The sequence below is a fragment of the Martes martes genome (genome assembly GCF_963455335.1).
Source record: "Martes martes genome assembly, chromosome: 2".
NCBI classification, from domain to species: domain Eukaryota; kingdom Metazoa; phylum Chordata; class Mammalia; order Carnivora; family Mustelidae; genus Martes; species Martes martes.
The window spans coordinates 37,847,854-37,869,040 of record NC_137889.1 but is presented as its reverse complement, the minus strand read 5'-3'; the positions used below and the strand labels follow the sequence as shown (position 1 = coordinate 37,869,040).

The following is a 21,187-nucleotide window of genomic DNA, read 5'->3' as shown; positions in this document are numbered from 1 at the left end:
GTATTCATAACACCAAACACTGTCGTTCATAAACAGAAAAAAAGCCCTAATGTCTTTTCATGACCACGAGGGATTTACCAAAGGGTATCATTACAGATACGGGCTAACAGCCAGTGTCCATACTTTACAGATCGCCCATGACATAACTTCATTTCATGCCTGAACTGGCCAACCTAAGATCAAGAGCGTGGTGAAAGCACTAGAATAGCCATCGGCAGCTTTAATGGGGAAAAACGACTGATCTTCACCTTTGTTCTTACCACTTTATAAATGACATTAACATCAACATCCCCTATTTCCAGGGGTAACAAGAATCCTGCCATAGCTATGGCGTTAGGTCTACTGGTTTGAAAAGACAAAAGCAGTAAGATCCTCCTGAACTGACTTATTTCTCACTGCTTCTTCTGAGGCCTGCCTGGCATAACACTGCTGTTAGTCCCAGTAACGAGACAGTTAGAACACAGAGGACTGGTAAAACTCAACTTTATTACGATTCAAACACAGGAGATACTTCCACGCATGTTAAACACATATGGAGTTGAACAGCTCAACCAAGATGCCCCGTTGGGCGGTTGCAGCAATGCCCCGCTAGGCTCAAACTCTGCTACACGCGGGATACATTACTCCATATGCTAAGGCCTGTGGGTCCCATACCCTAGATATTTTACTTCTCCTCAAGTTCCCTTGAAATTAGGATGAACTGTCCTGGAGGAAATATCACAGCTGGATGTATAACTCTAAAAACATCCAGGGACCAAGACTGGTTTTTTCCTATGACCTAGGAAACCTTCAAATCCTCCAGAGCTCTTAGAAGAAGTAATTCTGAGTATTCTGGGATCATAGGCAGAGCTGTTCCCCCTACGCTGCCAGGTGTGTATAAAGGACATAGTCATTCGGGACAAATTCTGGAGTGATAGGAGTATGAAACACACCTGTTTGTATACAACACAATTCATCCCAGAGGAAAGCCACAAAGCAACATTACTGTGCAGGAAAAACAAGTCCAGGAAGTAGGGAGATAAAACTCGCAAAACAAAATTGCTGAAGGACTTGGAAATGGCTTCAGAGAAAAATGTAAGGTTTGGAGAGCACAGGTCTTCATTTTTCTCCATGCATGAAGCAGAGCACAATATCACTCTTTTAAGCTAGAACAATAGTAATTTTAAAACCTGTCTTTTATATAAATATTTAAACGGGTAATAGGCATATTGAACTCGAATAAAAATTACCCATTGGGAAAGTCTGAGGTACTCCCTCAGCCACCATGTTTCTTAAACTGGGGTACACATGATCAACATGGCCCGTCTTCCTTCAGTAACAGCTTTATTCAAAGGTTTAGAGGAGATATATAGATATATATATATTTTGGTCTTGAAACAAAGATGGGCCTGTAGATTTAGATTACTAATAGCTCTATTATAGAATGGAGCACAGAAGACTCCAAGGAGATAACTTTACTGAGCAGCTTCCAGGATTAACCATGTCTCTCAATGGTAAGCATTCTTTTTACTTAGGGTTACTGATGGAAAAGTGTCAGACAGCAAGGCTTAGACTCCAGCACTAGCCCAGCACCGACAAGTGTAACTAAGGAGTCACTGGGTTACAGCTGTGATGCGCTTCATGAGGAAGTTGGTCATCTACACTCCAACACTGTGACACACAAAATCTGGCTGCCCTGGGATTATGGGATTGGCTTTTCTGCAACTGTCCTTGGGTAACAGGAAAAAGGCTGGTGAACTCTGCAGTGTAAAGTGAGTAAACTGTTTTGGGTTAGGGAAAGGGGCATTTCAGGCAGCCTCTGCCAGGAAGAGGGCAGGTCACCTTCTCACAGAAGATGACAGACCAAGTGCTAAAGGCAAACAGTAGTTAGTACCTGAAAACTGGTCGGATATCATCATAGTCTTCAAGGGAAAATCTAAAGCTACTGGGGTTTTCCATGTCATTAGTGGACTCAAATTTAGGAAGCTTCCAGTTCACTTCTAGAAGTACTGATGACTTGATATATATATATATCAAAGTAGAGGATCAGAAAGAAACCAACTCCATTCCTCCTTCCAACCCTCCTTCATGTGGGGCTTGACTGCTTTTTCTGCCCCTTTCACTTGAGCCTGTGTCCTCATACTTCTTCAGTACTGTTTCCTTTCTTCTCCCTAATAGATCAGATTCGTTATTAACTGGCCTTTCTGTGACTAGCATTCATTTCCTTCCAAGCTTTCTTTCCTTCATTCTAATCTTTCTACCTGAAAAACCAAAAAGAAGTCATTCACTGGCTTTAGATCATTAAAGCCAAGCAAGTAACAAATCCTACTCTTTTTCTATGGTAACCACATTTAAAATAGTTAGATATGGCATCAAGTGTCTCTACCCTCTGTCACACATCTCTTCTCGCAGAACTGAATTGGCACTGATTGTGTTTCAGTTCTGTCCAGTTCTCCCTGGCGACCCTTCTCTCCCTTGATTAGCTCCATGGCACTGAAGGCTAAGGATAAAAGGGAGTGGGTGGGTCCAGAAGGGGATACTGACCTAGGAGACAGGCTGATATTTTTTACTTTTAGACAAGTAAGAAATGAAAAAGCATTCATGACTGTTCTTTTTGCAAAACTCTCCCTTCAGGTTCGAACTTGGAACTTTCCAGCTTTGGTCATGTATTTTATGCCCTTAAAGGGTTTGTACTTTTCTCCATACATATCCAGACGATTCACCTTGAGTCCTAGAAGGAAGGAAGATAGGCATTATTCAAAAAGGAGCACGTAGCATGTCTGTTTAAATTCATTTTAATGGGGCGCCTGGGAGGCTCAGTCGTTAAGTGTCTGCCTTCGGCTCAGGTCATGATCCCAGGGTCCTGGGATTAAGCCCTGTATCGGGCTCCCTGCTCAGTGGGAAGCCTGCTTCTCCCTCTCCCACTCCCCCTTGCTTGTGTTCCCTCTCTCACTGTCCCTCTCTCTCTCTCTGTCAAATATATAAAATCTTAAACATAAAACTCATTTTAATTCAGAGGGATCAGTGCAATAGAGATAGTTTTAACAATGAACCAGAAAAATGATAATTGCCCCTTATTTATTTCATTTTCCTGAAGCTCACAGATTTTTCATTCTTGGTTCGAACACTGATAACAAAAACTTCTCTAACAAAAAGCTATCCTATTTGGAAGACCTGTTTGTAAAGTGGCAAGGGCAGAAAGTTAAATGCAGACTGAAATGAGGATAAGGAAAAAATAAGACCCTTCTATATTTTTCTCAAGTTACTGGATGGAATACATGAATTAATAATAATAAAATTCATGTATAATGAAATAAAATATAACAATGAATGAATGAATGCTTCCTAGTGTTCTCACTGTAGAGTATAAAAGCAAAATACCTTTAATACTGCACAGGGCTTTAAGATTTGTGAAGTGTTTTAAGATGAAAGAGTTTATAATTGAAGTGAATGCTATCCACTTAAATTAGACAAATTCTGTTGGTAAAGAAAAACTTTATATAAAGCTGAAGTCACCTCCTATCAGCCTTACACACTTATTCTAAGGCAAATAATAACATAGATGGAAAGTGCCTGGCGCATAGGAAATGTCCGGTAGGCAGTAACTATCATCATCACCAGCTTGAGACAGGTGCAGATCGCAGTGGGCTGATGTGGGTTCCATATGTAATAAAAACAAATGTGAAAGTCCTTCTGAATCTGGGGGAAAGGAGGGGAAATTGTTCTTCTCGGTTACCAGCTGAGAATGCAGAAACTTCCCATCCTGCAAACCTTGGGAACCCCACACTGACAAGGCCGGGATGACTCAACACCTGCTCGTCAACACTCCATCTACCCACACTGCTTCCTTCTCCACTGGGTCTTATACACTGGCAGTCAGATCACTTCAGCCAGCTTCAAAGTAAGGATAATGAACTTTCCCCAGAAATGCTAAAGAAGATTTTACTCAAGGTACCTGCCAGGAAATGAAACCAAACTCCATAAATAGGGACCCAGCAGACGGCTTTCTGAGATCTGTGGACACAGATCTGGAGGTGACTCTGGAGAGAGCCACTTCTGTTCTCATGAAGCAACATTAAGTCGTGAGTCACTCACCAGAAATGGCCAGCTGCTGGATCTTAAATTGCAGGTTGATTGTGGGGTTCTCATCTGGTTTGGAAGCTCCAGCCTGAAGACTCATGGTCCCCTTCAAACTTGGTAGCTTTTGGGGATTTATTTTTCCTACATCCCATGACAGCATCTTCAAAGAAAAAGAAAGAAGTTACAGTGGAACTCTTCATTTGAGGTGGTTGAGCTCCAACCTCAGGGCATCTGTTCACTGTATTACAAGCTGCCTCTAAAGTGGTTTTCAATAGAGAAAACTATTTGTTGCCACAAATTATCTCAAGGAGAAAAAGGATGTCCCCTCGATTATGCTTCCCTTTCAACAAAGTGTAACGTCTATGCGGAGGGCTCCTGCAAAAATACTTCCATCTAGTATCAGCAATTCAAAACCTCCTGCTTATTCTCCTCCTACCTTGGTAACTGGGTCAAACGTATGTGTCCCCTGAGATGGAGCGAGGCTCATATTCAGGACCCCTTTGGGCATCTGGCTGGTGACCATCACTCCCTCTATGGTCTTCCCCATAGTCTGCTTCGGTCCCACTGTTATTTCAAAGCGTCCAAGTGAACTACTGTCCCGGAAACTGATGCTATGTTTGACATACACTGGAATTGCCACCAGACTGGAAAAGAGACAAAAAACCCATTTCGTTACTCTACTTGGAAAAATGGCAACATTTTCTTCTTTTATACTAAGCTTCCCCCAGCCCCCCATTGACAGCTTGTCCTTCCTTACCTAATTCTTTACTCATTTAAAAAAAAAAAAAAAAAAAAAAAAAAAGCTCAGGAAAAAAAATCAGTAATCTTTAATTTTTTTTCTTTTTGTAAAGCTAAGACACTGTCTAATAAGTGAACCAACTCTTCTAATGATTGAATAATATTAACAAAAACCAAAGAGTATACTAAGTCTACTATGAGAAAGGCATTAGAGATAAAAATTAGGAGTCACCATATCTCTGTGTTTTACTTTATGACATGTGACCAATAATTATTTGTATTTGGGAGAGCACTACTCATACCTCATGGACCTTTTATAATATCTTCGGAGTGCTTTTACCGGACTTCCTCTGATCCTCACAAAAATCTTATGAGGTATGTATGGTAGGTTGTCATGATAGGACAGAACAGGAAATAGAGAAATCACAGAGTAATACCAAAGCAGTAATAGTTCTTAAACAGCTATTAAACACTCCTGTACGCCAGCACTATGGTAAATGTTTTATCTCCATTATCTCCCAGTAAGTATGAACTAGGTACTCTTCCTGTCCTGATTTTATACATAAATGATGCTGTCCTTGTACTTCACTAAGATTAGGTTAGCTTGCCCCAGGCCAACATATTGTAAGTACTGAAGATGGGGTTTAAATGTAGGCAGTCTGAGCCCAGAGCCTTTGCTCTCAAACTTGTAGATTTTTTTCCTAAATTATTTATTTCAAATTCCAAATTGGTGGCTCTGAGGTGTCATGGCTCCCTTCAGTCTGTATACCTTCTACTACACGCCTTCTACCAAGGGCTTCTAAAGTCCTTTGACAAGATATTAAAGAGAATGTTCAAGACCAAAAATGACTGCCTTTGATGGTTTTTCATAGCCTTTTGGGTCGGGAAACTGAACAGAGGTGTACTCAGATTCCAGTTTGAGAGAAACAGTCTTCCTGTTTAGACATATAACCACCACAAAAACAGCAACAGAAAACTTAATGAGCACCGACTTTGTATAAAGCACTATTTAGAGACTGTTTTATTTAATCTTCAAACAAGGTCCATTTTTTGTTTTCCACTTACAGATAAGAAAACAGACACAGAAAGGTTAAACAACTCACCTGAGGTTACCCAATTAGTAAGTACAGAAACTGGAATTTGAACCCAGGTAACTCTAGAGCCTGAGTCCTTAATCACTACGGGTACTGTTTCCACATATACACTTATACACAGATTCTATTCGTAATTATAAGGGCTGCTTACTTCTGTGCACTGACATGGTAAGAGAGCAGGCGGAAGTTTCCATCAGGAGGGATGAAAGAGAGGATACGCTCAGATTCCCAGCGCTTGAAACGAACACAAGGATGGAAGCTGACATCATCCAGTAACCTGGGATTCTGTAGTCACCGGTCAAGGAAAAGCAAGAAGTAGGAATTAAACACCCATAACTTCTTTTGGGAAAGTTATTCAGAGGCTGTCTTTATTTAAATGTGTGCACACACACACACACACACACACACACACACAGACAAATTCTGTATCTACTTATAGAAAATTCAAGCCTGATATAAGCTTTGTGGCTGTGCTTAATTATTTTTTCTTTTTTTCTTAAGGCTCTATGCCCAGTGTGGAGTCCAAAGCGGGGCTTAAACTCAACGACCCTGAGATCAAGACTTCAGCTGAGATCGAGAGTTGGCTGCTTAACTGACTGAACCAACCAGACACCCCATCCTTAAGTATTTCTTTCTTTTTTTTTTTTTTTAAATACTGTATTTATCTATTTGACAGAGAGAGACACACCGGGAGAGGGAACACAAGCAGGGAGAGTGGGAGAGGGAGAAGCGGGCTTCCCACAGAGCGGGGAGCCTGATGTGGGACTTGATCCCAGGACCCTGGATCATGACCTGAGCTGAAGGCAGATGCTCAACGAATGAGCCCCCCAGACGCCCCATAAGTATTTCTAACTGTTCCATTCCATTCTCACCACTGTCTTTCCAGAAGCAGTTAATTTGTCATCTCGAGATCTGAACCTATGGTTTAGGATTTTACCATGAAGGAAAGCGTAAGGTCTGGCATTCCAGTCAGCTTGACACAGGCATCAATGACCCCCTGGATCTCAGCAGTAATAGTGGAACCTGAGATAGGAACAAGACAAAAAGACTGTAAGAGGTTATTCAATGTTTCTCTGTCTTTCACAACCAACTTATTTCCTCCCTACTACCTTCTTTAACGTTCTCTCTTCCTCCCCAACTTTTGTCTTCTCCCTTCCATCCTCCCTTCCTTCTTTCCTTCTGTCCTTCTATCCAATTCATCTACTCAATGCATTGGTCCATCCTTCTAAATATTTATCAACTGCATATCAAATATGAGACACTATGATGAAGCAAAGGGGATAAAAGATTTTTTTTTTTTTTTCAAGATTCCATTCATTTATTTGACAGATCACAAGTAGGCAGAGAGGCAGGCAGAGAGAGAGAAGGGAGGAAGCAGGCTCCCTGCTGAGCAGAGAGCCCGATGCGGGGCTCGATCCCAGGACCCTGGGATCATGACCCGAGCCGAAGGCAGAGGCTTTAACCCACTGAGCCACCCAGGCGCCCCACAAAGGGGATAAAAGATTAATGAGACCTTTATTAGCTTAAAGAAGTGTCTTCCATCTAGTGCAAGAATCAAACAGGATATCATTGTAACCAACAGTTCAGAAAACTTCATAGCAGAAACTGCCCTCCCTACTGTGTCATCAATCAAATGGATACTTTGCGTCTTTATCCTACAGGAGCTCTCTGTAGCATGTCATTGTTGACATCTCATTCTCCCTTTGTAAAATCCTCCTTTCTCCTAACCTCTCCTAGTTTTCTGCTTTTCTAGCTCCTGTTCCTCAGTGCTTTCTGCAAGTTTCCCTCTTTGTACAGCTTTGAAATACCCATGCTTTTTCACAACTCTGGACTTCTCTTTTCTTTCACTCAACATGGTTTCCTTGAGCTTCTCCCACAGGTTGTCTTTTTACTGTGTTGACTGTTTCTGTTGTGCAGAAACTTTTCAGTTTGATGCAATCCTAATTGTCTATTTCTGCTTTTGGTGTCATATTCCAAAAAGCCACTGCCCAGACCAGTGTCAAGAAGCTCTTTCCCTATGCCTTCTCCTAGTAGTTATATGATTTCACATTTTACATTTAAGGCTTTAATCCATTTTAAGTTTTGTTTTTTGTATTTTTTTGGTGTGAGATAAAGGTCCAATTTTACTCTTCCGTATGTGGATATTCCACTTTCCCAGCATCATTTAATGAAGAGACTATCCTTTCCCCATGGCATAATCTCGGTTCTCCTGTCAAAGATCAGTTAACTGTAAATGTGTGGTTTTATTTCTGAACTCTCTATTCTATTTCATTGGCCTATGTATCTGTTTTTATGCCAGTATAATAGTTTTGATTATTGTAGCTTTGTGATATATTTTGATCTCAGGAAGGATGCAGTCTCCAGCTTTGTTGTTCTTGCTCAAGATTGTTTTGGCTAGGGCACCTGGGTGGCTCAGTGGGTTGTTGGGTCTCTGCCTTTGGCTCAGGTCGTGATCTCGGGGTCCTGGAATCCAGCCCCGTGTCAGGCTCTCTGCTCGGCGGGGAGCCTGCTTCCCCCACCCCTCTGCCTGCCTCTCTGCCTAGTTGTGATCTCTGTCAGGTAAATAAATAAAATCTTAAAAAAAAAAAAAAAAAGATTGCTTTGGCTATTTGGGGTCTTTCGTGGTTCTATATAAATTTTAGAATTATTTTTTCTATTTCTATAAAGAATGCCATTGGGATTTTGATGGGAATTACACTAAATCTACAGATTGCTTTGGATAATATGAACTTTAAAAAAATTTTTTTTAAACATTTATTTTTGTTTAAAAGGGAGGAAGGGGGAGGGGCAGAGGGAGAAAGAGAAAAATCTTTATTTTAAAAGATTTATTTGAGAGAGAGCTAGCACAAGTCGGGGGTAGGGGCAGAAGGAGAGGGAGGAGACTCCCTGCCAAGCAGGGAGCCCGACGTGGGGCTCGATCCCAGGACCCTGCGATCATGACCTGAGCTGAAGGCAGATGCTTAACCGACTGAACCATCCAGGTGCCCTTGAATATTTTAGTAATATTAATTCTTCCACTCCATTAACACATTTATTTCATTTACTTCCATTTATTTGTGTCTTCTTTAATTTCCTTCATCAATGTTTTATAATTTTCTGAGTATGAGTTTGGTTAAGTTTATTCCTGTTTTATTCTTTTTGGTACTATTGTAAATGGAACTGTTTTCTTCATTTTCTTTTAGCATAGTTCACTGTTTATATTTAGAAATGCTACTGTTCTTTATGTTGATTGTGCACCTTGTGACTTTACAGTATTTATTAGTTCTAACAGTTTTTTGTTGAGTCTTTAGGGCTTCCCATATATATGATCAGGTCATCTGCATCATAATATTTAAGTCTATTCCCAGTACCTAGCACAGTGCCTGACACAAAGTGGGCACTAAATTAAAATGAGTGATCTTGAATGAGGGATAATTCTGATACTAGCAAGCGTTAAATGAAGGATACCCTTTCTACTCTCTAGTTCTGAAAACAGATTAAAAGCACCTACCCGATTTATCAATGATGGCATCAATCTCTTCGATCACGTCAAAATAGGCCTCATTGTTGGTGTACTTCACCCCAGTCCTTCGCCAGGGTACCACTGACAGCTGTCCAGTAGGAAGCTGGTCACCCACATTGGTGCTTCCTAAGATAATGAATATGACTATAATTTAATTCCAACTGGAGAATTAGATGTAACTAATTATCTAATAGTCCTAGAATACTTCCCTAGAAGTTTCTATGTTCCCATTATTCATGCACTCAATTGGGAGAATTAAAAAAAAAAAATAAGTAAGAGTTTTCTCAACTTCTATCTGGGTAACCTAGTCTATTCTAAAAACCTTTTACCATCTGGTCTGCTTCTTTGAGCAGAATGAAGGTTAAAAAGTTACCTGAGAAACAGATATCATATTTTGGTTTTAAAAGAAACATGAACTTGGTCTCTCAAATTTCACAAAAGCTTGTAGCTTAAATAATGTACTGGCTTTCAGCAGGGATGGTGATCTACATATTAATATAAAATTTTCATGGGTAAAAACAGTATTCTAGTTCAAGGTAGGTTTTTAAGCACATTTATGCTAGTTATTAAAACGTACACATTTTACTACTACTAATACTGAATCCTAGGAAAAGAATACAAATTAGGTCTTTCCCTGTCTATAAGAGTTGTAAATCAATTCCTTGTTTCCCCCACAACAAGGATCAAAAATATTTTTTTAATCCAAAAGTTCTATGCTGAAATTCTGAAATATTATAGCTAATTTAAAAGCTACTTCCTTCTTTTGTAACCTGGTATTTTCAATCTAAAGAAAGAAACATTAAACACACACATATATTCAGCACATTTGTAGAACATTTCAGCTTTTCAAAAATGACTCCCAGGTACCTTTTTCCAGATTTAAGAGAGATTCAGGAAAATGACTCCATAGTATTCATAAATGATTCAGGTACTAACAAAGAGTTTAAGAGTTCAATGAACCCAAAATATTGAAAAACCCAACAAATGTGTTTTCTTAAAAAGAGGCACCATATATTAAAACATGTCATATCAAGCTATAGTAATTAAAGCAGTATGTAAGGCAGGAAGCCTAAAAGCAAAGAATCCACAGTGCCTTAGTATAAGATAAAAATATTTTAAAACAGGGAAAAAGGTTAGGTTATTTAATAAATGGTGCTAGGAAAGCTGGTAGACAATGTTGGGGAAATAATCATGGAGCCTTCCTTTACACCGCATACCAACATAATTTCTAAAGAGATTAAAGAATTATGTCCAAACGTAAATCCATAAAAGAACTAGAAGAAAATACACTTTTTAAAAAAGGAGAACTTACCTTCTCTGAGCTTAAAAAAACATTCCCCTATGTTTTCTTTTAACAATTATAAGGTTTGTATTTAATTCTTTGACCCTGCTGGAATTTATTTTGTGTACAGAATGGGTAGGGGGACTTCATTTTGTTCTATATCAAAGCTGACTGTCCTAACACAATATATTTACTGATTGGCCCCTGGCCCACTGACTTGATATATGACATCTATATATACCAAATTCCTACAAAAGCAAGGGTTTGTTTCTGAACTTTTTTTCTTTTTAAAGATCTTACTTATTTTTTGACACAGAGAGAGAGAGAGAGAGAGAAAGAAAGCACAGCAGAGGGAGAGGGAGAGGGAGAAGCAGACTCCTGGAGCTGAGCAGGGAGCCTGATGTGGGCTTGATCCCAGGACCCTGGAATCATGACCTAAGCCGAAGGCAGACGCTTAACCAACTGAGCCACCCAAGCACCCTGTTTCTGAACTTTCTACCTCATCCCAATCCTCTATTTGTCTATTACTGGGCCTGTTTCTGAACTGTTTCTGAACTTTCTACCTCATCCCAATCATCTATTTGTCTATTACAGGGCCAATACTATGTTTTTAAAATTACCAAAACTTTGTAATATATCTTGTATCCATCTGATTTTCTCTACTGCTCTTGATCTTTTAAAATAATATTTATTTTGGGGGCGTCTGGGTGGCTCAGTGGGTTAAGGCCTCTGCCTTTGGCTCAGGTCATGATCCCAGGGTCCTGGGATCGAGCCCTGTGTCAGGCTCTCTGCTTGGCAGGGAGTTACTTCCCCTCCCTCTCTCTGCCTGCCTCTCTGCCTACTTGTGATCTCTCTACTCTGTCAAATAAGTAAATAAAATCTTTTAAAAAAAATTTTTATTTTCAGGTCTCCTGGGTGGCTCAGTTGGTTAAGCATCTGTCTTTGGTTCAGGTCATGATCTCAGGGGCCTGGGAGCAAGCCCAATATCAGGCTTCCTGCTCAGTAGGGAGCCTGCTTCTCCCTCTCCCTCTGCCTGCTGCTCCCCTTGCTTGTGCTGTCAAATGAATAAATAAAATCTTTTTAAAAAATGAAATAAAGATATTTATTTCATAATATTCATATTTATTTCATAATATTTCACAAAATTTCATAATATTTCAAATAAATAAATAAACAAATTTATTTTCCAAAACTGTCTTGGCTTTTATAGCTTATCTATCTATGAGTTTTTGTTTCCTGTACCATATGAACATAATATAGCTTGATACTTGACAAGGCAAATCTGTCCAGGTTTTGTATTCTTTTTCAAACTATTCCCAGGTATTCTTGCATATTTATACTTCTTAAAAATTATCTTTCGTTTGTCAAATGCCATGCAAGCCCTTGTTTATATATTAAGCAAGACTCAAAATATAAAAGCTGAACGAAGCAGACTGACAAGTTTGACTAAATCAGAATTAAATGTGGCTAAACAAACACACCGTAAACAATGTTAAATGACAAGTGACAGACTGTGAAAAAATATCTATAAAAGAGAGGATCAAAAATACACAGAACTACAAACCACCACGTATATTTCCAAATTTCCTACATACATGATAGTTTAATGTCCTTAAATAAAAGGAATTCTTTTTCTTCCTTTTTTTTTTTTTAAAGTAGGCTCCACACCCAGCATGGAACCCAACACAGGGTTGAACTCACGACCCTGAGATCAAGACCTGATCTGAGATCAAGAGTCAGATACTTAATGAACTAAGCCACCCAGGTGCCCCGAAAGGAATTCTTTTAATTTAGTAGGAAAAAAGAACCACATTCCAACAACAAAAGAAAAATTGGGCAAAGGACACACAACTAGGTAATTCACAATAGAAGAACAATCAATAAATACTCGAAGGGTTTTAACTTCCTTAGTAATAAAAAATGAGGGTGTGTATATAAGATATGACTAAACTGGGGCGCCTGGGTGGCTCAGTTAGTTAAGCTTCTGCCTTTGGCTCAGGTCATGATTCCAGAGTCCTGGGATCAAGCCCCACAACAGATTCCTGCTCAGTGGGGAGTCTGCTTCTCCTTCTCCTGCTCCCCCTGCTTGTATGCTCACTCTCTCTGTTAAATAAATAAATAAAATATATTTTAAAAAACATATGACTAAAAAAAAAAGATATGACTAAACCAACTGCCAAAGTTTTGAAAAAATTAATAACAACAGTAGGGTTGTCTAGGATGCACAGAAACTGCTACTAAAAGCATAAATTTTCGGAGCAATTTGGCACAAAATGCATTAAAGTTCTTAAAATGTGAACAACCTTTGATCTAGTACTTCCATTGCTAGTACTGAAAACAAATCACCCTACATGTACACAAAGATTTAAGTATAAGAACGTTAATTCCTTATTATTTAAAAGAACAAAAAATCAGAAACATCAAAAACATAAAACTGAGTAAATACCTTAAAGTCTATTCTATATGAAAGAAAATTACATATTTTTTAAGATTTTATTTATTTATTTGACAAGACAGATAACAAGTAGGCCAAGAGGCAGGCAGAGGAAGAGAGGGAAGCAGTCTCTGCGCTGAGCAAGGAGCCCAATGCAGGACTCGATCCCAGGACCCTGAGACCATGACCTGAGCTGAAGGCAGATGCTTAACCCACTGAGCCACCCAGGCGCCCCTGAAAGAAAATTATAAAGTCACTAAAAATCATGTAGAATGTATCATAATGGGATAATGTTCACAAAATATTGATGAAAGTCATAAAAAATATACAAGAGTTGTTTTTAAAACATTCTATGCATCTATTCATTATTCATCTGTCTAGAAAAGATAAAAAATATGTCAAAACTGTGGCGGGATTAAGAGTTATTTTTGGAATGCGTGGGTGTCCCAGTCAGTTAAGCCTCTGCCTTCAGCTCAGGTCATGATACCAGGTTCCTGGGATTGAGTCCCGCCTAGGGCTCCTTGCTCAGTGGGGAGCCTGCTTCTCCCTCTGCCTGCTGCTCCCCCTGCTCATGCTCTCTCTCTGACAAATAAATAAATAAAATCTTTTTAAAAAAAGTTATTTTCAAGTTCTTTGTGCTTTCCTGTATCTCTGACATTTCTGTAATCAGAAAAAAAACCTCTTTTTAAACGAGCACACTTTATTCTGTCATTGAAATCAGGGTACTTTTTACATAACAAAGACATTATTTCACATCATAATCAAAGACTATAATGAGCAAAATTAAAGCATCTGGACATCTAAGAGCCCCAAAGACAAGCACTCAAAAACAATGCACAACACTGGAGGAAGCCACACCCAGGACGGCAGCTCTGTGGGTTTCCCCTTTCTCCGTACCTGTTATGGTGTTGACGACCGTCCGAAGGATGGTGGGAGGCTTTATCAGCTCTTTGAGGATGTTTGACTCGGTGGCCAATGGAAACCCGTTATCAAGCATCTCCTCTAGTACCTCATAAACCACGACCACATTGTCTTTGATCACGGGCTCTGAACAGACTCCAAAATAATCCTGATGAAAATATTATACATATATCACATAAATCATTCAGAGATGACTGTAATAAGGAGAAAGAAACTTCCTAGAGAATAAGGATCTAGTTCTATGCATGTGTTTACACAGCTTCTGGCATATTCTTCTACGTTGGGGGAATGAAGCATAACCATAGTTCTTTTAAGCAGCCCAATTTGGTAGAAGGAACACTGCACTGGCTTATAGTAGCACTGTCACTACTAACTTCTTTTATAAATTAAGTGTAAATCATTTAACCTTTTTGGGTTAGTTTCTTCAACTAGACAAAACATATAGAATACAAAACTGAATCTAGACTAGCATACATGCTTAGGAAGAAGAATCTGAAAAAACTAGGCAAAACAGTAATACTTGATATGACACAGATTGGACCCCAAAATCTTTTTAACCCTTTCTATTGTGCTATTCCTTAACATTCATGCAGCAAATACAAACTGAGAGGGGAAATAAAATGAAAGGAGGGAGATGAACTAGCACACTAGAAAATCTCTTTGGATTATCTCTACACTAAGATGCTAGGATTCTAAAAATGCTTTGTCCTTTTACTAACAAAGATTTTGATACTCAATGATCCAGGTTGTGCAAAAAAACACTGGATTCTGAATCAGAAGACCGATGTGGTAACCTTATTGTCACTTACTAGAAAAGTTATGCTAATTCAAGTCTTGATTTTTTTTTTTTAAAGATTTTATTTATTTATTTGACAGACAGAGATCACAAGTAGGCAGAGAGGCAGGCAGAGAGAGAGAAGGAAGCAGGCTCCCTGCTGAGGAGAGAGCCAGACGCGGGGCTCGATCCCAGGACCCTGGGATCACGACCTGAGCCGAAGGCAGAGGCTTTAACCCACTGAGCCACCCAGGCGCCCCTTGATTTCTCTTAATAGTATAATCAGTATAATACCACTGGACGCACAGGGATGTTTTAAGAACTATGCATGATTGACTAAATGATAGTATTTGTGAAAGTGCTTTGTAAACTATAAAGTACTTTGAAAAATGTGATGCATGATGATAAAAAGAAAGAAATGCTTGTAGTCATTTGATATGCCCCTTCTAGCAACATCAGTCACATCTTTTCAGGACCTCTGAGATGGTCATACAACCCTCCTTGAATTCATCCACTGAATGGAAATTCACCCTTTTGAAAAAGCCCACTCTATTCATGGAAAGCTCTGATTATTAGAAAGTTCTTTCTTTTGCTAAGCTGAAATTTGCTTCCTAGATCTGCCTTACAGAACAAATTTTCATAATAGCCCCACAGTCACTTGAAGACAGCTACAAGCTTTCACTTCCATTTTTTTTCTCCCAGCCAGATAGTTTGATCCTTCCACTATTCATGCTGTGATATGGTTTCTAGATCATTCCACCACTTGCCATTTCTTTGAATATGCTCTAGTTTTCCAATATGCTCCTAAAATCATGACATCCATAACCGAACAGACTACAGATGTGATCTAAATTACATCAGATAACAGCAAATATCAGAGACATTCCAATATTCAAGAACACTTAAGAGTCAGGAATGTGTTTCTAAAACAAGATTTCTTCTTTAAAAACGAGAATTTAAGGGGGTGGGGGAAGTAACACATTCCCTTCCCAAGAGTGCTTTTCTTTTGAAAAATAAATAAAACACCTCACGAGGTTTTATAAATCAGACATAATTGAACTGAGTCATTGGAAAGAAGACCTGTAAGTATGACAAACTGCTATAGCAACAGTGTTTGCAATTCTACAGCTGGAACTCTTCCATCATATTCTAGTACTAAAAAAAATAATGCGGCCAGAGAGAAAAGACATTAAAATCAGGAAATGTCTACTTACTTTTAACAAATCTCTCAAAAATGACAAGCTCTGAAGTCCCAGACTTCCCAACTAGTGACTTTACTGTTATCCCAAATTCTCTGTGGTTTCTACTAGATTAAGCAACTTTTCTCACTTCCTGTCTCATAATAAATTACCTAATATCGCTATGGCAGTATGAAGCAAATGCTGGGTTTCACCAATAGGACTGTTCATCTCAGAATGGGGTAAAGTTTCATATGTGGAAATCATAATAAGCCTCAAGGAGAGTAGTTTATAAGGTCATAATCCTGGGTTCTTCTACTTCTAGTTCCTCTACATATTGGGATTTATAATTCTCAAGTTTTTACTGTGGGAAGGAACTAGTATGCCACATGAGAACTAGAAAGCCAGGATCGGGCTACCACCAAGTATTGGTGGGGAAAAAAAATTATGAAATATATTTTAACTTTCTTGGGATGAAAGCTGTTCTAGACATGGGATACAGATATGACTGCAAATAAAAGGGCTCTTTGACTTGTTTTTTAATTTCATCATATCAGAGTAACCATTCTCTTCTTCTCTAATTCCACAATTTCTGCATTCATATGACCAATTCCAGACTTCACATGACACAGAAGTTCAACCAAGGGGCCCTTGCTTCTCGCATATTGTCTGAGTTATGCAAATAACTGTAACAGTTAGAATTTGAGCCATTTTTTTAGGGGGAAGGATCCCACTGTTTGCATTCACAGACTGGGCAGCCTAAAATCCTGTGCTGTAAATGGTGCTGACATCCTGGTATAACTCACTTATACTTTCCCTACACCCTGCTCCCCCAAGATCTTCAAATCTATTCCTGAAAGAAAAACTCAAAGCGAAAATGGTGTCTCATAAAATGTGTCACTTAAATTCTTAAAGGAACAGAAGATTTCCCGATCTTTGTTTTCAACGAGAGTTACTCACTAGTACTGACACGCTGTGGATAAGCACCCCAAGCCCAAGGTGAAGTTTGGGTTCACATATTACTCCCACCAAGGAGAGTGAAACAAGAATTACTTAGCTTTTTCCTAACTTTTGAAAATAGACATATTTTTACACACTCATCACTTTTTTGATGCAATTCAAAGCAATGTAGTTGACGAAGGCTAGCGTCAAGTCCATTAAAAAACAACCAAACAAACAGCAAAAAACAAACCCCAAAACTAAATTCCTCTCATTTATGGACAAAAAGGAGGGCAATTTCAACCTCCATAATTAAAATGACTGTGTTAAACCATACCAAGTAGAGTGGCTTTCTTATACAACAGGTTCAAAAGTATTCGATTTGTCATTTCAGATGCAGCCAACTCAATAAACAGAAACAAGAATCTTACCAGATGGGAGAGGAAGTGAGCAATGCCAGTTTTGATTTTTTTAAGAAGTTACTTAATTGAAGCTGAATACAATGGAAAAAGAACCATAAAGACACTCTATAATTTACATGTACGAGCCTCCTCACATTCACGCACCTGAAACGTGTCCACTACTCGGTGAAGGAACTCAATAACAAATAGAGGCGGTACCTCTGTCTGGATCACGGCCACAAAAAAGATCTTGTGACGGTAAACACTTAAGAGATAGTGGTGAGGGGTAGGGATAACTGGAGGTACGTTTTCTGCCTCAGTCGCTCTCTCTTGAGCCTCAAAAAAGTAATCACAAACAGAACGGCTGACCACACTTTTCCAGTGTTTTTCCAGGAAAATATCTCCAGAGGAGTTGATCAAGAAGAGGCTATGAATCATGGTGGAGATTGTCAGTGAGACAGAAAAGTCTTCTTCCGTCTGAAAGTCTCAGAACTGCCAATTTTCAACCCTAAAAATAAAAGAAGGTATGGTCAATTCCACTCAATCAAAACACTGTATAGGGGCGCCTGGGTGACTCAGTGGGTTCAGCCTCTGCCTTCAGCTCAGATCATGATCTCAGGGTCCTGGGATAGAGCCCCGAATCGAATCGGGCTCTCTGCTCAGCGGGAAGTCTGCTTCCCCCTTTCCCTCTGCCTGCCTCTCTGCCTACCTGTGATCTCACTCTCTCTCTCTGTCAAATAAATAATCTTAAAAAACAAAACAAAACACTGTGCCAACCTTCAAGAGCAGACTCCAGTCTTCTACTGTAAGAGCCTGAAGTATCCCTCCCTAGAATTCTTTTTTTTTTTTAAGATTTTATTTATTTGACAGAGAGAGAGACAGCAAGAAAGGGAACACAAGCAGGGGGACAGAGAAAGGGAGAAGCAGGCTTCTTGCTGAGCAGAGAGCCCGAAGTGGGGCTCGATCCCAGAACCCTGGGTTCATGACCTGAGGAAGGCAGATGCTTAACCAACTGAGCCACCCAGGTGCCCCTCTCCCTAGAATTCCTAAGGATAATTGTCAGCCATACTGTTTGCCAATCATCTACTGCCTCGTTATCTTTACTACTGCCTTAATTATAACCAACTAAAATTCAACTTAATTTTTGGATGTTTGTTTTCTCAACTAGACTGTAAGCTCCTTGAGAAAAAAGACCAGGCCTAAACTTTTTTTGTTGCCTCATTGCAGTGCTCCCAACACAGAAGAGAGTTTCAAAGAATACTGATAAGTTTCATATCTTTAGCCACAACTCACACATACATAAGAAATGCTTATAGTTGTCCAGTCTCATATGGTAGCCATTAGCTAAATGCTGCCACTGAGCATTTGAATTATGTCTGGTCTGAACTAAGATGTGCTATAAGTACACACCAGACTTTGAAGGTCTTGTATGAAAAATGGAATTTTAGATACCAATAATTTAATATTGATTAACTTAATATTGATTAAATATTGATTAGTATTGGTTAAATAAATATTAATATTGATATTTTGATATATCAGGTTAAATAAAATAAAAATAAATAAAATTAATTTAACCTTTTTTGGGTTTTGGGGGGTCTTTTTGTATTTTTAAAAATTTTATTTATTTATTTGACACAGAGAGAGAGAGATCACAAGTAGGCAGAGAGGTAGGCAGAGAGAGAAGGGGAGGCAGGCTCCCTGCTGACCAGAGAGCCCAATGCCCCACTGGATCCCAGGAACCTTAGATCATGACCTGAGCCCAAGGCAGAGCCTTTAACCCACTGAGCCACCCAGGTGCCCCATAACCTTTTTTGTTTTTGTTTAAAGATTTTATTTATTTGACAGAGAGAGCGCGAGCAAGCGAGTGAACACAAGCCCGGGGAACCGCAGGCAGAGGTAGAAGCAGGCTCTCTGCTGAGCAAGGAGCCCTATGTGGGACTCAATCCCAGAACCCTGGGATCATGACCTGAACTGAAGGCAGACACTTAACTCACTGAGCCATCCAGATGCCCCTAATTTAACCTTTTTAAAAAATGTGGTTACTAGAAAAATGTCAAATTACACAGCTGGTTTGCTTTTTGTCTATTGGACAGCGCTGGCCCACGGATGGAAAGCCATCACATCACCATGGTCTTCATTCAATCAGTCGGACCCCGCTCTCTGAGTACTAGTTATGAACAAGGTTCTGCATTGAATGCCCTAAAAAAAAAATCTACCTGGGGGATACCCAAGGTCTCTCAGGCGGCAGCATCTCTACGGTGCCTGTCCCCAGTATGTGGCGGCCGCGCTGGACCCCAGCTGTGGCCATTCCACCAGCTGGCTGCGAACTGGCCCAGGTGGTCAAACGGTAAAGGCCTGTTGTACCAAGTGCTCCAGGGCATGCTTAATCCTCTGCCCGCTGATGAGGCAGCAGGAGGGAGGGGAGAGAGGGGTAACTAGGTCGGGAAGAAGGAGAGGCGGCTGCTGAAGTGGGTTATTTTCGCGCTGGCCCCAGCCCAGCTGCCTTCGAGCAAAAGATGATGGAGACCGTTTAGGGCGGGGGTAGTAGCCAGGGGGGCGGATTTAAGGTGTGCGCACGTTCAAGCGACAAAAGGGGTCGCCGGACTGCACAAGTGCGTTGCCATGGCAACAGTGTCCCCTACTCCCCCAGCCACCGGGACGGAGCGGGTCCCCTCCCCAGGCCGGTACTCGGTCCCTCAGCTCGCCGCATCCCGTATCTCGGAGGGTCAATCCCACAGCAACCCCTAACTCCGAGCCTGCCCCGCGCGCCCCGCCCGAACCCTCGCGCGTCCCCGTCCCCAGCCCCCAGACCCCGGCCGGGTACGTGCACGCGCTGCCCCCAATCCGAACCCGGGTCGCCAGCTCTCCTCACCAAGCCTCATTCTTCGCAGCGCCCACCGTTTCGACGCGCAGACAGGCCCCGCCCCTCGGCCGCCTCCCGCACGCGCGCCGGAGGCCGCTCACCTGCTGATTGGCTGGCCCGTGGGCCTCACGCCAGCACCACCCACGACGGAGATCTTAAAGCCTCTGATTGGAGGTCGGTGATCTGCTCCTCCCCTCTGATTGATTGCTGTCCGCCAGTCACATTCTTCTAGACTTTGAGCCACCAATTGGCTCTTGTTGAGGCTTCGGTAATCTCCAATTGGTGCAGCTCTGTGGCTCCGAGCCCTGATTGGCTGCGTGAACAGTCTGAGGGCGCCCTGGCCCTTCGTCACCCAGTCACAAAGGGGTGGCTGCTGCTGCCACCTGCGTAACCCTGGAATGCACCCGAAGGGGGATGCTAAAAAGTGTTGATTTCCAGGACACGATTTGTTAAATAGCGTATCATGGATACTAAATCATGAGCAGTGGGGCGCCTGGGTGTCTCAGTCGTTAAACATCTGCCTTTGGCTCTGGTCATGATCCCAGGATCCTGGGATGGAGCCCTGCATGGGGCTCCCTGTTGGGGGGTGGGCGTGGGGGGAGTCTGCTTCTCCCTCTCCCACTCCCTCTGCTTGTGTTCCCCTCTCTTGCTGTGTTTCTTTCTGTCAAATAAATAAAATCTCTTTAAAAAAATAAATCGTGAGCAATAATAACTACTTTCCATTAGGTATATGCATTTAAAAAGAGACACGATGCCTTTTCATTGATGTGCATTGGGGGGAGTAAAGGTGACTGGCTGTATAGCCTCTTATCGAGAGCTCTGGACTTGGATTCAGGAGGCCTCTTCCAGCTGGGACTAGACCACCACCTGCTTGACCTTGGACAAGGCACTAACCTTTCAGAATCTCAGTTCCCAGATCTTATCAACTATCTTATCCCAGATAAGGTAGGTGAGCAGGTCTCGGCAAAAAAAAGAAAAAGAAAAAAAAAAGGCGTTCT

General features: G+C 40.8%; 1 protein-coding gene across 1 annotated transcript; it reads right to left on the bottom strand.

Moving 5' to 3' along the window:
* Positions 1–466: 466 nt before the first annotated feature.
* On the bottom strand, positions 467–20,235 carry AP3M2 (adaptor related protein complex 3 subunit mu 2). The gene is made up of 9 exons (XM_080796869.1): positions 20,199–20,235; positions 17,489–17,831; positions 14,007–14,178; positions 9,382–9,519; positions 6,829–6,914; positions 6,043–6,176; positions 4,496–4,703; positions 4,075–4,219; positions 467–2,710 (listed from the first exon to the last, which is right to left on the bottom strand). The coding sequence occupies exons 2-9, from the start codon at positions 17,759–17,761 to the stop codon at positions 2,610–2,612; spliced, it is 1,257 nt and encodes a 418-aa protein (XP_080652995.1). The 5' UTR covers positions 17,762–17,831; positions 20,199–20,235; the 3' UTR covers positions 467–2,609.
* Positions 20,236–21,187: the final 952 nt, after the last annotated feature.